The sequence below is a fragment of the Nestor notabilis genome, unplaced genomic scaffold (genome assembly GCF_000696875.1).
Source record: "Nestor notabilis isolate BGI_N333 unplaced genomic scaffold, ASM69687v1 scaffold6333, whole genome shotgun sequence".
Taxonomy (NCBI): Eukaryota; Metazoa; Chordata; class Aves; order Psittaciformes; family Psittacidae; genus Nestor; species Nestor notabilis.
Genome location: NW_009923184.1, coordinates 2,798 through 16,959, shown reverse-complemented (window position 1 = coordinate 16,959; position 14,162 = coordinate 2,798). Strand labels below are relative to the sequence as shown.

General features: G+C 39.7%; 1 protein-coding gene across 1 annotated transcript; it reads right to left on the bottom strand.

The window, feature by feature from the left end:
- Nucleotides 1–3,788: 3,788 nt before the first annotated feature.
- CA7 (carbonic anhydrase VII) lies at nucleotides 3,789–12,692 on the bottom strand. Its single transcript, XM_010011998.1, has 7 exons — nucleotides 12,623–12,692; nucleotides 10,507–10,704; nucleotides 7,912–8,030; nucleotides 6,211–6,306; nucleotides 5,903–5,965; nucleotides 4,289–4,444; nucleotides 3,789–3,948 (listed from the first exon to the last, which is right to left on the bottom strand). The coding sequence occupies exons 1-7, from the start codon at nucleotides 12,660–12,662 to the stop codon at nucleotides 3,826–3,828; spliced, it is 795 nt and encodes a 264-aa protein (XP_010010300.1). The 5' UTR covers nucleotides 12,663–12,692; the 3' UTR covers nucleotides 3,789–3,825.
- Nucleotides 12,693–14,162: the final 1,470 nt, after the last annotated feature.

Sequence of the window (14,162 nt, the reverse complement as noted above, 5' to 3'; positions counted from 1 at the left end):
CCTTTTTTCAGGCTTATCTTTGCTTTTTTCCTGAAATGCTCCCTTTTTTTATCTTTCTGACCTTTGAACACCACCAAAAGCACCACTTCATGACAAGGGACCTTGCAACACTTTTCCCCTGATGCTTATATTTGGGTTAATTTGCACTCGTCATGAAATGTATCATTATAAATCACTGCTGGATCATATCAGCTGTATCACTGGAACTGCCTAAAAATCTTTCTGCTTGCAGAGGATGGGGGAAAAAAAACCCCAAACCAACCAAACACAAAACCCAAAACTAAGTTGGACCTTAACTATAGCTATTAAAGTTAAAAAGTTAAAGAGAGTGTGCAGTTTACCAGATAGAGGATTATCTTCACTCTATCAGTGAAGAGAGGACAAAAATTGTAACTGAGTTTGTTTTGTAAGATTTATTTTTATCTGATAAAGGCATTTCAATGACTGTATATGCAGAGCCAGGACAGAGATTTCAATTACACTCACCTATTCCTTTAAAAATCATTGTTGTCAAAGTTAATTCGCTGTTTTGTTTTGACTGAATTGGCCTTAAAAATTGTTTTAAGCACTCTGGTAAACAGACATCCACTAGATGGCATTTCTAGTCTAGCATTTACAGCTGTGCGGTTTCTGTCACTGCACTAAATAAATGGCCCCGTATTCTCTCAGTCACGACAACTGTGATCCTATTACAAGTTGAGCTAAGCCTTGCTGGAGTAAAGTCAACTGCTATTTTTCCTTTAGCATAGCTGATAGAAGATGGATGACCAAGGTTTCAGGAAACAAAGAATCTAAAGGGCTTCCTTTTATATTTTGCTTTACCATGGTAAAAATAGACGGTGTTCTTTAATTAAAATGAAAAAAAAAAAAAAAAAGGAAAGAAAAAAACCCAACCCTGTAAAAAAGATAAAATCTATTTCTGAAGAAAGTTATAATTTAGTTTCTCTCAGAAACTGAACACCTTGGGGGCGACTCAGCATTTAAAGCTCTTTACAACAGCTAAGCTTTTACAATAACCTTGTGAGCTAAACATTATCCTTCTGTTGTACATGATTAAGCCACCCTTAAAGAAGCTTAGGTACAGTGTTCAAGGTCACAGAATGGACACATTCTGTGGATAAATAAGATTTTTATTTTATTAGACTGACTGCTTGTAGCTGGGGAATAAACAGACAGTGTTGGTATAAAAACTCTCTTCACCTTTTGCAGAGGGTGAGTGAGCAGAAATCCCCTAATATACCTAGAATAAGAAAATTGAAAATGTTGACCAGTGACTTGTCCTATGAAAGTGTGTGCTCATACTGATGCAGCCGTACTTGATTAAGCTATCTATGGTAAGTAATACATTACACTTTAATGAGGAAAATATTTTAATTTACCCCTAATAAAATGTATTTGGACCATCCAGTACATAGAGGGTTTTTTAAAAGACTTTTTGCATTTACAATTAGTCTTTTTGTGAAGTTTTAATTTTAACAGGGACATAAGACTCATGACAACAGTAATCTGACTGACTAGGCAAGAAGTCAGAATTTCTTGAGTGAAAGCTTTAAGCTGAAAAAATCCCCTGTTAGTCCCAGAAGATGAGAAAAATTGTGATAGAAATAAAAAATAGTTTTTAAACAGAGGTAGGCTTTGTAGAAATTAAAACAGCCCAGAAGTTTTTGGGGCATAACTTCTTTGTACTTGGATTATTCTACTGTAGCATAGCCAAGGTTTCCATGAAACTCAAGGTAACCAATCAGAGCACTTGATCCAGAATAAGTGCATCAGTTGAAGATACCAAACAGTATTTCTCTTAATGAAAGTCCAAGTAAAAGAGTGTTGTAAGTAGGGAGAGGTAGATTTAATCAAAATAAAGGACAGAGATGCATTCTTTCATTTGTTAAAGAAATCAAGATACATTAAATTGATTTTCTGCAATACCAGTTTGTATTACTAGTAATTTACATTCAGAATAGCTAAACACATTGCATTTTTGTAATGACTTTGTTTCCCTTAGCATCTGCTATATAAGAATCTCACATTTAAAACAATGCTGGATTAGCCCTCACAACATCCTTGTGAGGTAGGTCTGTGTTACCCTCCTTTTCACAGAATGGTTTGGGTTTGGAAAGGGCCTTAAGATCACCTACTTCCAACCCCGCTGCCATGGGCAGGGACATCTCCCACTGTATCAGGTTGCTCAAGGCTCTGTCCAACCGGGCCTTGAACACTGCCAGGGATGGAGCATTTACCGCTTCTCTGGGCAACCTGTTCCAGAGCCTCACCACCCTCACAGGAAAGAGCTGCTTCCTTATGTCTAACCTGAACTTCTCCTCTTTCAGTTTGAACCCATTCATCACCCCTTTTCCTGTTGCTATAGTCCCTGATGAAGAGTCCCTCTCTGGCATCCTTGTAGGTCCCCTTCAGGTATCAGAAGGCTGCTATGAGGTCTTTATATAAGAGGAAACTGAGGAATGGGAAGATTTAAGTCAGTGTACCACAGAAACTGTAGAAGAGTTAGGTCTTGAATTCTAGGCTTCCATTCCTTGTACTGTGCTTCACATCTAGTGTGTTTCTCCCTTTTTGAGAAAGGGGAGCAGCCCACAGTAGCTGGTATTCCCATCCCCCCCTTCCTCTTGCTTTCCTTTACATTGTACATCTTTGACAATTTCTCCATCTAAGCTGATGAAAATTGATAAACATCATCAATTTCTATCTGAACTGTACAGATGAAGTAGAACATTTGAAGCTCAAAATTAAAGTATCTGAAATTAGACTGTGGGTAGTTACAGATAACATCGCTGTATTTAGTACACAAGTCTGAATTTGTCACACAGCTGCAGAAGCAGTAATGCTAACACATGTCTTTTCTAAATCAACTTTCTTTCCAAGAGGTAAAAGGATGAAACCTCACATCTGCAGGGAGTATCCCTAACAGACAGCCATAGTGAGGGATGAATTGTGCAGCAATGTACATTCAATGCAGTCACGGTCTATCCATATTAGGACCTTAGAGGAAACAAAATTCCTACTTTTCTAGGGCAGACAGTGAAGGAGGTCATATTGCAGAGCAAATCACGTAAAACTGAGGTAGAATTTGAACAATTGAGAACCACAAAACACATACCTGAATTGCTAGAGACGTTCTTTAAAAGAAAACTGAGAAGGGCATTATAGGTATGTATGCTGCATGGCTAAAAAAAGTGCCTGAACAACACTGTTCAATAAAGTGGCCCGCTTTTAAACACAGCATTTGTTATTTTAAATTAGTTGTAAATATATGTAGTTAAACATACACGTGGTTTTCATACCAGTGGCTATTGAGTAAGGAACTTTTTGCTAGTGCTACTCACATGCACTCTGTAGGTTGACAGACAGCAAGAATACAGTGAAAGCAATCTTGAAATTAAACAGAGCTCAGGAAATGCTAACAAGAGATCAGTAAGGAAAACTTAAGTCCAATTTGCCCAAAATTATTAACTGTTTCATCATGTATTAAAGGAGACAACTACAAGTTGTGGCCATTGGTGCCTACATCACTCCATAATTTCCCATTTTATATAAAGTAGGATTTGAATTTTATCTTAATTTTTAGAGTTTCAGGTCTTGGAGACAGGGTGGTTTACTCAACTGTTCCTTTTATTAAAAATACGCCATTTCTGAAAAGAATGAGCAATTCGAATAAAATATAAAGTCAGAAGATTATCCCCCTACAAGTTGAGTGTTCATGGAAATGGTTATCTTGTGTGTTCCAGAAGTAATCTGAAGACCAGAGTTCTTTTTTATAGTATCTCAGATGCGGAAGCTCTTGGATATCTCAATGCCATTAATCAGTTTTCTTCAGGCCTTGAAGGAAGCTCGAACTACTCTCCCCTTAAGAGGCTGAGGAGGGCGGAAATTGTTCACCATTTGGATCCTCTGGTCTTCCTCACTGGTGAAGAGGAGCATGCGGAATTTCTCCAGCTGTAAATTCAGGCAAAATAATTCACTGCTTAAGAGGGCAATCAACATTAAAGTTTTTAGGGCTTTTTGTTTTGGTTTTTTTGGGGGGGGTGTGTGTTTGGTTTTGGGTTTTTTTTTTAAGGATGAAAGGAAAGTATTCAGTACATTTTAATCTATTACAGGTTTAAGTGAAGATCCTATAGAGTATTAACAGGAAAATGAACAGCCCTGGTTATTAAGCAGCCTGATTATTCACAGGCTAATGGTCTTTCAACTTAGCCCTACTGCAAATCTAATCAGTCACTGCTTGTTTATCCAAGCCTTCAGTCCTACAAGACCTAAGAGAGTATCAGAAGTTTACCTGTTTCTCAGAAATGCTGATGGGTTCTTTCAGCACTATCCATGTCACGCTCTCATTAAGGGGTGGTGTTGTCAAAGAACCAAGGTATGTCCAATAATCTAGTCTCAATGGCAGGAGACATTTGGGGTTGAAGCTACTAAATTGAGCTTTTGTTCCCTGGAAAAAAAAAAAAAAAAAAAAAACACAAAAAAAAAACAAAACAGAAGATACTTGAAATTTATCTTTTTACTCTTAAGTGCAGATTAAATATATATATATTCTTAAGGTAAGAAATGTTAACGTAGCGTTAAAAACTATCAGAAAGGAAAAGTTTATAAAGCTTTCGCTGCCTTATAACAAGTTATCCAAGAGTAGCATGGTTTTTCCTGCTGGCAGCTTACTGGACTTTGAGTTCTTGCCCCGTTGCCTCTACCAAAGTTCAGGTCTTGTCACAAAAGGTCTAAAAATAACGCAGGAAGTGTATTCAGTATACCGTGTTGAGTGTGAGCTCTAGATAATATCATAGAAAAATTCCTTGTCTCATTACTTGCTGTTTTCTATTCATCCCCATCTATTTTGGTAGAGAATATAAACTATGGAAAACTTAGCCCCAGACAGTCATTGTCTGCTAGGACAAATATTTGCTTTAAAAATCAAATGTTCAAGTCTAAAGTTAGAGGCAGGTTTGGTGAACCTAAAAGCCAGTAGAAATATGAGTTACTGCCTGAAGTGATTGCCTTAACTACCATAGTCTAGGGCAAGATTTTTCACCTTGTAGGAATATCTGAAAGGTCACTCAAAAAAATCACTGCCCAATTGTCTGTAAAATTTCTTATATGGAATAGAACACACAGCTTATTCCCAGTGACAAACCTGCAGAATTTCTATCACTACAGCTGCAGGATAACTATTTCTTTCCTGCAAGTGGAAGAAACCACTTAAACATCAAAGTGTCATTAGTGTGTCTGCAGCCTACATACTGCTGCCTTCATTTCTTGTCTTTCATAAGCACTATACAGAGGAGCAAGAAATAATATGCCCACTCAAGCATTAGATATAATTTTGCATAACAGAACATATGCATGTTATAGAATGCATTAGACTCGTGTAAATCCAGAAAGGATAACACCTGTAGTGGTCTAAGTAGTCTGCACTTCAGAAAGCACAGCAGGTATCAATCTTCAAAGCTCTCAGGTACATCTGGTTAAAGACCCCCTTCAGGTATCACTGCAAGATTAGGCTGGCTCAGGACCTCATAAGATTGTTCCCTAACAGAGCTTTGCAGCAGAAGATAGACGGCCAACTTTGACTTGTTCAAGGTGAGGCTCAATGGAAAAGGATTATTTTGCCAAGTTTAAGAGCTGAGCCTGAAGGGTCATGGAGCTTTTGATTTTTAGATACTCTGTGAAAGGTACAAATTCTGAACAACCAGTGGGCCCAGCACAGATTTGTGAGGCACGTGAGATTAGGCAAGCGAGATGAACTTTGGAGGAGAAGAGGAGAATACAACTACAGTGATGTTCTAATGATGGAAGGATTTGTGGTGGGTGTTTTTCCATTTTTGTCTCAAACATGTACATGAGCCTGATTTTTAAAGGATGTCCAAAAAACAAATATAAAGAGCTTAAGACTTACTTTAAATTTTACCATGTAGAAAGCATCAGTGAGTCTGTTCATACTGGCATGTTCTTGCCCAATCTAAAATAATGGAACAGACAAATTAAATAAGAATGACTATAATTATGCTTTGAATAGGTGTTGTTTTCTTATCTGAATCTCAACATTCCTACTAAAGTAAGTTTAACAGCAATTTGCAATGAGTTACTGCCTCCAATAAGTCATCTGTTTTCCTTAAGCACTTCTTAAATATGCAGCTTGGTTCTCAAACACTTGACAGCATAATGCTTTTCATCATATAAACATGCTATTTTTGCAATTCTTACCTCCAAGAAAACAGCAACTACTGCCAAGCCATCTGGAGCTGCTGCTGCTTCTCCAAATGTTGCATATTTTCTGGCATTCCAGTGAACTAAGTGGAGCTTTAAAGAAAAATAACAAATAGGAATTAAACAAATTAGTAATAGAAGCTACAAACGTAGTTTGTCTCATGTGAACAGGCACTAATAGTCATTTATAACATAATGTAGGTTTTGCTCCAAAGGCATCTTTGGAAAGATGAGCGAGTTCAAACTTTTGGACCAGTCCATCAGCATGGACAGACACTGAACAAAGTTGCTGTATATCAACCTGTATTGGGTTTGCATGGCAAGGTCTTTGTAGCAGGTGGGCTACAGGGGTGGCTTCTGTGAGAAGCTACTGGAAGCTCTCCCTACATCCAATAGAGCCAATGCCAGCCAGCTCCAAGACAGATCCCACCACTGGCCAAGGCTGAGCCCATGAGTGATGGTAACACCTCTGGGACAACATATTTAAGGAGAAAGAAACCCCATGCAACTTCATCTGAAGAAAGGAGTGAGAATAAATGAAAGAAACAGCTCTGCAGACACCAAGATCAGTGCAGAAGGAGGGAGGACGTGCTCCAGGCACCAGAGCAGAGATTCCCCTGCAGCCCATGGTGCACACCGTGGTGAGGCAGGCTGTGCCCCTGCAGCCCATGGAGGTCCATGGTGGAGCAGATACCTACCTGCAGCCCAAAGAGGAACCCACACCAGAGCAGGGGAATGCCCAGGGGAAGCTGTGATCCTGTGGGAAGCCTGCAGTGGAGCAGGTTGGCTGTCAGGACCAGTGACCCTATGGGGGACCCACGCTGGAGCAGTCTGTGCCTGAAGGACTGCACCCTGTGGAAGGGACCCACATTGGAGCAGTTCATGAAGAACTACAGCCCAGGGGAAGGGCTCGTGTTGTAGAAGTTCATGGAGGACTGTCTCCTGTGGGAAAGATCCCGCACTGGAGCAGGGGAAGAGTGTGAGGAGTCCTCCCCTGAGGAGGAAGGAGCAGCAGAGAACTTGTGATGAACTGACCACAACCCTTATTCCCCGTACCCCTGTGCCAGTGGGGGGAAGGAAGCAGAGAAAATCAGGAGTAAAGTTAAGCCTGGGAAGAAGGTGTCTACCAAAGATTTAGTTTTATTTCTCATTATCCTACTGTGATTTGCTTGGTAATGAACTCAGTTAATTTTCCCAACAAGTCTGTTTTGCCCATGACTAATTGGGGAGTGATCTCTCCATTCCTGATCTTGACCTCCTTCTTTCCACTGCCCAGCTGAGAAGGGGACTGATAGAGCAGCTTGGCTGGACACCAGGCGCCCACCAAAAGTCAACCCACCACACAGCTTTAATTGAAAGAAAGGTGACCTATCTTGCCTGGTATAGGCCTTCATCCCATGAAGCACCATGGTCTGGTACTCACTGGTAGACACTGGGATGCCATGCTAGCATAATATTTGGGATAGACTGAATTGGGAAAGGTCTGTGCCTTGCCCTAGCTTTGCAGAACTTTCTCAAGAGCCCGCAGACAAAGACATTTCTAAGCTATGTATAGCACCAGCTCATTAACGTCTGTGCTGACCTAACCATGGTGAGTAAGCAAACAGAATCTTAGAGGACATTCAGTCCCCACTGCAGACAAAGTCATTTGTCAACAGCATTTGCATGAATTAATCCATCTGTAAAAAACATTGTTACCTCACAGGGAAAAGGTTTGCCATCAACTGTGTGCTCCGATCCCTGGCTGGGATTTGTCCCCCAGTGAAAGTGAAACTGCTTTAGCCGAAATGGATTCTCAAGGGGACCACCGCTGATAGCTAGGCAAAAACAAAGGAAAAAGCTTAAGCATTCTGTCTTTTTAGCTCCTGTTAGTAAAGACTAAGTGTTGTGGGCACAATTGTGGAAAAAAGCCAACAGCATTTCCTAATTGCCTATATGAAAAAGGTGCATCATCAAGACATTTAGAAGGGTTAGATTCCTTAATGGAAAGCACCTGAATTCATGTAAAATTTTAAATTAGAACAACTGAGTGGTTATTTGTATAGAGTTTTGTAGCTTTTTTCAAAGAGGATATATGAATGTGTGGTAACCATAGTTATGGTTATGCTTTCCTGTTAAACATAAACTCAAGTCGAATATTAAAAGAACCCAGCAATTTGAAACTCATATACCTAAAGTATCTTTGAAGGGGTACTTGAGAGTTTGTGCAAAAGCGTGTAGATACCTTCACATCAGGCAGGCAATTCAGCTAAGAATTTCCTTTTTAGGGTATCTTTACTTCCAGTGGAGGTTATCTATATTCTGTTTCCTTTAAAAACCTGATCCCATAAAAGAGGTAATATAATAGGTTGTACTTCATACGACACCATTTAGAATCTCAAATTGCCTTATAAAAGTGAGGAAATGCTATAGAGAAACTTCATACATCATTTAGAAATAACACTTAAGAACTGATGAATGTTTAAGATGCCACCTATAGAAGATACTTTACCAACAGCATCAGTCATCCTCCTGTAATTTTATATGGCACTAAATCAAATGAATTTTGTTCAACAGACAAGAAAACCCAACCAAAGTCTTATTTCTAGAAAATTAGAGTGACATTTAGCTTCTGCAAAGCACTCATCCTTGGTGTAGTCAGTAATATTTTATTTAAAAAATTAAAGCTGGGGCTTGCACGGAGCTACCACATGTGAATAGTTCCAGCTGGTCTTTATGCAGGAAACTGGTGTTGCCAAATCAAAGGATTTAGTATTAATTAGGAATCTAAGTATCTCCTCATACTTTTTTCTGAACTTAGCAATAATATGCATCACCTGTCTTAAATATTATTTTAAGAAATCTAGCTATGATGGCTTACTGTCAAAATTCTGTTGTGCCATTTATGCAGAGCTGTGAGTCACCAGATCTATTTCAACACAACTAAAACCACTTTAAACCATGTCTTCCACTCCTAGCAATCTTCTTCCTTAAAAGCTTTATTAAAACAAGGCATGTGCTTAGTGTAGCAAGGGCAGAGGTCTTCATTCCCGTATGAGTCTGTATCACTTAATGCTGTTTAATAGATGTTCTCAAGCTTCTAAAGCTGCATAAAGTTCACTGTTATGTAGATAAAGTTCAGGTTTGAATTGCATTAAAGTAGTTAACAAGCTAAGATAATACTTCCACACATATTTTACAAATTCTCTCTTGTAGGGTGGCATGCTCAATCGATCTGTGTAGCAAGATTTTGAGGAAAATGCACATCCAGTCTTCTTTTCAAACTCAGTAATGATGCTTGAAAATATGATCATTTGGTTGGGTGGTTTCTTAGATTCATTCAAGAAGAGAAATTTTAAACCAGAATGGCTGGAATTTTAACTTCCAGCCCTTATTTCAAAAGGTTACCAGCACAGACAAATCACTCAAAACAAGTTACTTTCTCTAATCTAGGATATCCTATTTAGCTAGAATCAATAAACACACCAAAATGAAATCAGCTTATAGGTTTAAAAGTTATCATCTCCATTTGGATGCTCCTCTCCTACCCCACAGATGCAAAAGCAAGGTCTACCATGGAAGTAGGATTAACAGAAGTAATCAATCACGGAAGCATTTATATTCTCTGCCAAGAGCTAAGAGACAAGAATAATACACAACTGCAGATAGACCACATCCACAAGCTGCTGCCAACTCAGAATTGGCTGAAGGCTTTATAATTTCTGAAGAAATTGAATTGCTATGAGGCAGGGAGGAAAGAAGAAAACAACACAAGGTAATAGCAGTTGGTCCAGATACAGCTTGGTGTACTGACTATGATTATAATGACCTGACCTCTGCTAATGCTTTTCTCTTCCTTACCCCTGTCAATGGAAACTGGGCAGAGAGCCAGACAGGACTGGCATGTCTGTTAGCATCTTTGATTTGGATGATCATGGAAAGAGGGCAGTGAGGAATGTAGATAGTGCTCTGCATGCTGATGTGGTCTAGGAGCACTGGAGAGATGCACGGATTCCTTGCCTAGCAAACTGACAACCCCACTTAAAAGGTAAGCACAGCAATCTTCTGATTTCCCTGATGCAAGAGCTTTTCCAAACACAGAGTTCTGATGTGCAGTATTGCATTGCTAGTGACTCAAGTGGAGGCAAGAAACATGGGGCTCAAGAAGACAAAATATAAAGGGCTCTGGTCATATGCCCTGTTCTAAACTCAAATTATGTATCATAAATATACCACACAGAATGTACTTACTTGTTTCCCCTCACTAAGTCACAAAACAGTATTCCACGTTAGCTGGCTGTGTGTTAGTCTCACCTGTCTTGTCATCGGTATCTTCAAACTCAACCATAACTGAATGGCCATTGTTGGAGATGTTAAGAGAGGCACATGACTCATAGGAGAAAATGAGTGGCTTCAGATTAGGGTCATAAACTGCTCTTGCAGAAATTATATCAATAGGTGACTGGCGGTTCCCTTGGGCAATAGGGTAAGATCTGTGCCACTCTGAAGGTCCTTCAAAAGGAAAGAAAGGCAAGAAAGGAAAACGCCATTATTTTCTTCCTACTATACACAAAATAAACATTACCGATTTTCATGCAGCTTGAAGTAAAGCTTGGTGAGCAGGAGTGACTCAAAAGTTTGGTCTCTGACAAGTTCATTTAAATTCTAAGTTGATGTGTTTTTATTAGCACAAACAGGCTGCAGCAAGATGGGGAATTCAAGTACCTTGTACAAAACACACTAAGGGAGTCAAAGAACCTCCACAGACTGCTGTATCTTTAGTTACTTGTGCCACTCACTGTCTGTGGAGTTCGTAATTACATTGCTGAGGTATCTGAAAGACCATCTAAGGTGGCACAGGTGTAAACTCACTTGCATGCACACATGCACTCCTCAAAGAAACAACATTTAATTCTTCCTGGAAAAGATAGTGTAAAAGCTCCGGTGATTCAAATTAGATGCAGATGACTCAATCTCTTAGCTACTGACTATGCAGTTATTTTTAACGTAATTTTATGACTGCAGTAAATCTTTGAGGCAGCTTCATTCTTCGCTCATGCCCATTATGGTATCTCTCTAACCTGAGTGAAGGGTACAGTGTGATAATTAACATTTTTGGACTTCCTGACCTCAATAGAGCTGTGAGGAAGATCAATTTAATAACAGTTCTTTGCTGCCAGAGCTGGAACATTCTTATGGTGTTTGAGATAACAAAAACCTTATCTGTACTGAAGAATTACTTATGACTTTTTCTACTTCGATATGGTAATGCAAGAAGCAATTAAAATCTTCTACTGCTTATGTTCATAAAGTATTAAGAGTAACAATTTTACTTTAAGACTCCCACATACCTTCATGAGCAGAAACTTTTTTAAAATCAAGCACATGTGTTTACCCTCCTTGAGTTTACATAACAAAACAAGTGATCTATTATGCTTTTATTTGTCTTTGGCATTTTCTGAAAAGCTAAGCTGTTAAAATAGTATGTTTTCTCTGCCTGACTATACAGCAGATGCAGGATTTAAACGCTGTTACACAAGCTTGGGCAACATAATTTGTCTCTTACAAGCTTTGTAAGACTGGCTTTGTTACTATAACCTGTATGCCCAAACACATAATGCTGTCTAGTAGCACTAACCGGCTTCACTTAGCATTCAAACTTGCTTTTGGAGTCACAGAAACTGAAATAATGGCTGTTAAGAGAGACTGGCTCCTGAAGGTTATGCAAAAGACTGTCTTACTGGACATCAGTCACTCATCCATCCTTCTCTGTAATGGACACAGGTGCTATAAAATACTGTTGTAGGAATCTCTCAGTAGCTTCACGTATCCTTTCACTCTGTGACATACATCCTTGGAGGTGGGAAGCAAAGGAGGATGGCTAAATTAAAAACTGTCAAATCAGAAAGCATTAGCTGTTCTATAGAGATCTCCGAGACTCATCTGTACAATTTACTCATGTTCTAGAAATATAACATATACCTTACTTGGTTCACATCTGTGGAAGCATAGATATTACATTTCAACTGTTGTACAGGATCAGAAGATCTATTACTGCTTTACTAAATCTTTACTTAAAAGAGTTGCTTTTGGAGCGACAGACACAGTTAATCCTTTTCCTAACAGCTTTTTGGAAAGGGACCCGTCTGTAATAGCTGCAGCCTGAAAAAAACCCACTCAGTATTGCTTCCCTCAGCTTAGGGACATTGATTCCAGCAATGAAAGGCAGCAGGCATACATTTGTGCCTCTTTCGGGGCCACTTTCTGGGTGCCATTTATTATCAAGAAAGTAATTAATTACCTGCTGTACATACTTGGTGCTTGCAGACATCAAAATGCAGAGGAGCTCTGCAGGGCTTAGGCAACAGCTCTAGAAAGAAAACGAGTGGGGGAAGAGAGAGAGATGCAGCACGGAAATGCTAAAACCTACCGTCATCCTTCCCATATCCCCAACTGCGGTAGCCAGTCATTATAGGGGAGCTGCGCCCCGCTCTGCTGCCAGCTCTCTGCTCGGGGCACCGCTGCTCTACCTGCCCTTATAACGGCTCACCGCGGGATAGGGTCAGCCCCTTAAAGGTACAGAGCACCAAAACAGCTCCTGCCCGACCGGGAAAGCACCTGCGTTCCTCCTGCTCACTCTGATAACTCAGCACAGGAGAAGGACGATGTAAAACTGAGATAACTGAAGTCCCAGGACGTAGAGAAGAACCGAGACTGCCCAGCTGGCATTTAGGAAGAAGTGGTAGCATTTTCCCATTCTACACCACATGGGAGCAAGAGCCGTAACCTGCTCTGAACATCAGGGCACAGTAACGTGCTTTTATGTTCTGCAGGGAGAAACATCAGTGCCTCTCTTTTCTTCAGCATTCTTTCCAGCTGCAAAAAAAGATAAAAGAAATAATTAATGATGTTTCCACCTGATTTGTAATTAAAACTCCAGAATCGGCACTTAGGTGAAAAGGAGAACACTCTCATCTCAGAAAAGATCAGTTGTGCTACTTTGAAACAAGGTAAAAATCACACCATTAAGGATAAACTTGCAAATTGATTTTTTTTTTTTTAATTTGTAACTAAAGAAACTTTTCAAAAAGACAAAATTAAAACTGGTTCTATTAGGGAACAGAAGACAGTTGATTTGTGAAGCCCCAGTTATCTGGTATGGTCTGGTAGTTGCCTGCAGCCTGCTAAACCCGTGAACAGGCTACAATGAGATACCCAATCTGTAGCTCTAAAATGTCTTAAGACATCTTTGTGGCAAGAAAAATGTCTCCTTGGTAGGAATCTTGTTAGATCTGAGGAAATGCTGTCAGTCAAGGCTACATTTTATAATCATATTGATTTTCACAAAAACAGAAGCACACAGAAATAGGGATTCTTCTATTATGCAATCAATAAAATGGAAGGAAAAAAAAATCAATGAAAGCATTTTATGCAACTTTTATATTGTGGTACTGCATTGTAAGAATTAACTTCCTTTTCCATAGAAGCTTTCCATAGGAGTCAGCCATAAAACTTTTGAGATTCACTGACGCAGGCTGTGTCACTCAATAAGGGATGTAAACCACTGTAAAAGCATCCAAAGGATAGTTCTACAGTGACTCACTCAGGCCAACTTCTCCATTTATTTCTGTTCAACTTCTGTGATTGACTCAGGTCCCTGCAGGACACATGCACCAGGCACCGACCCTGCAGGTATGTCTGTGGCCAAATAGTCTGCACACACCTCGGGGTCACTCAGGTACTGGAAGGAGTACAGCAGCACTGCTATTAGGTTAAAGTACCTTGCTGCTCTGTAGGACAAATGAGCTGGGAGAAGTTGTGATGCTTTGGTTCTTATTCTTGTGTGGCTCTGTGCTGTGACTGTAAACAGGGAAGCCAGACATAGACAGAGACAGTCAAAGGCAAATACTCGGGAAAGCTGTTCAAGATCATGGGAAATAATCAACTTACCAGTGAAAAGATGAAACGGA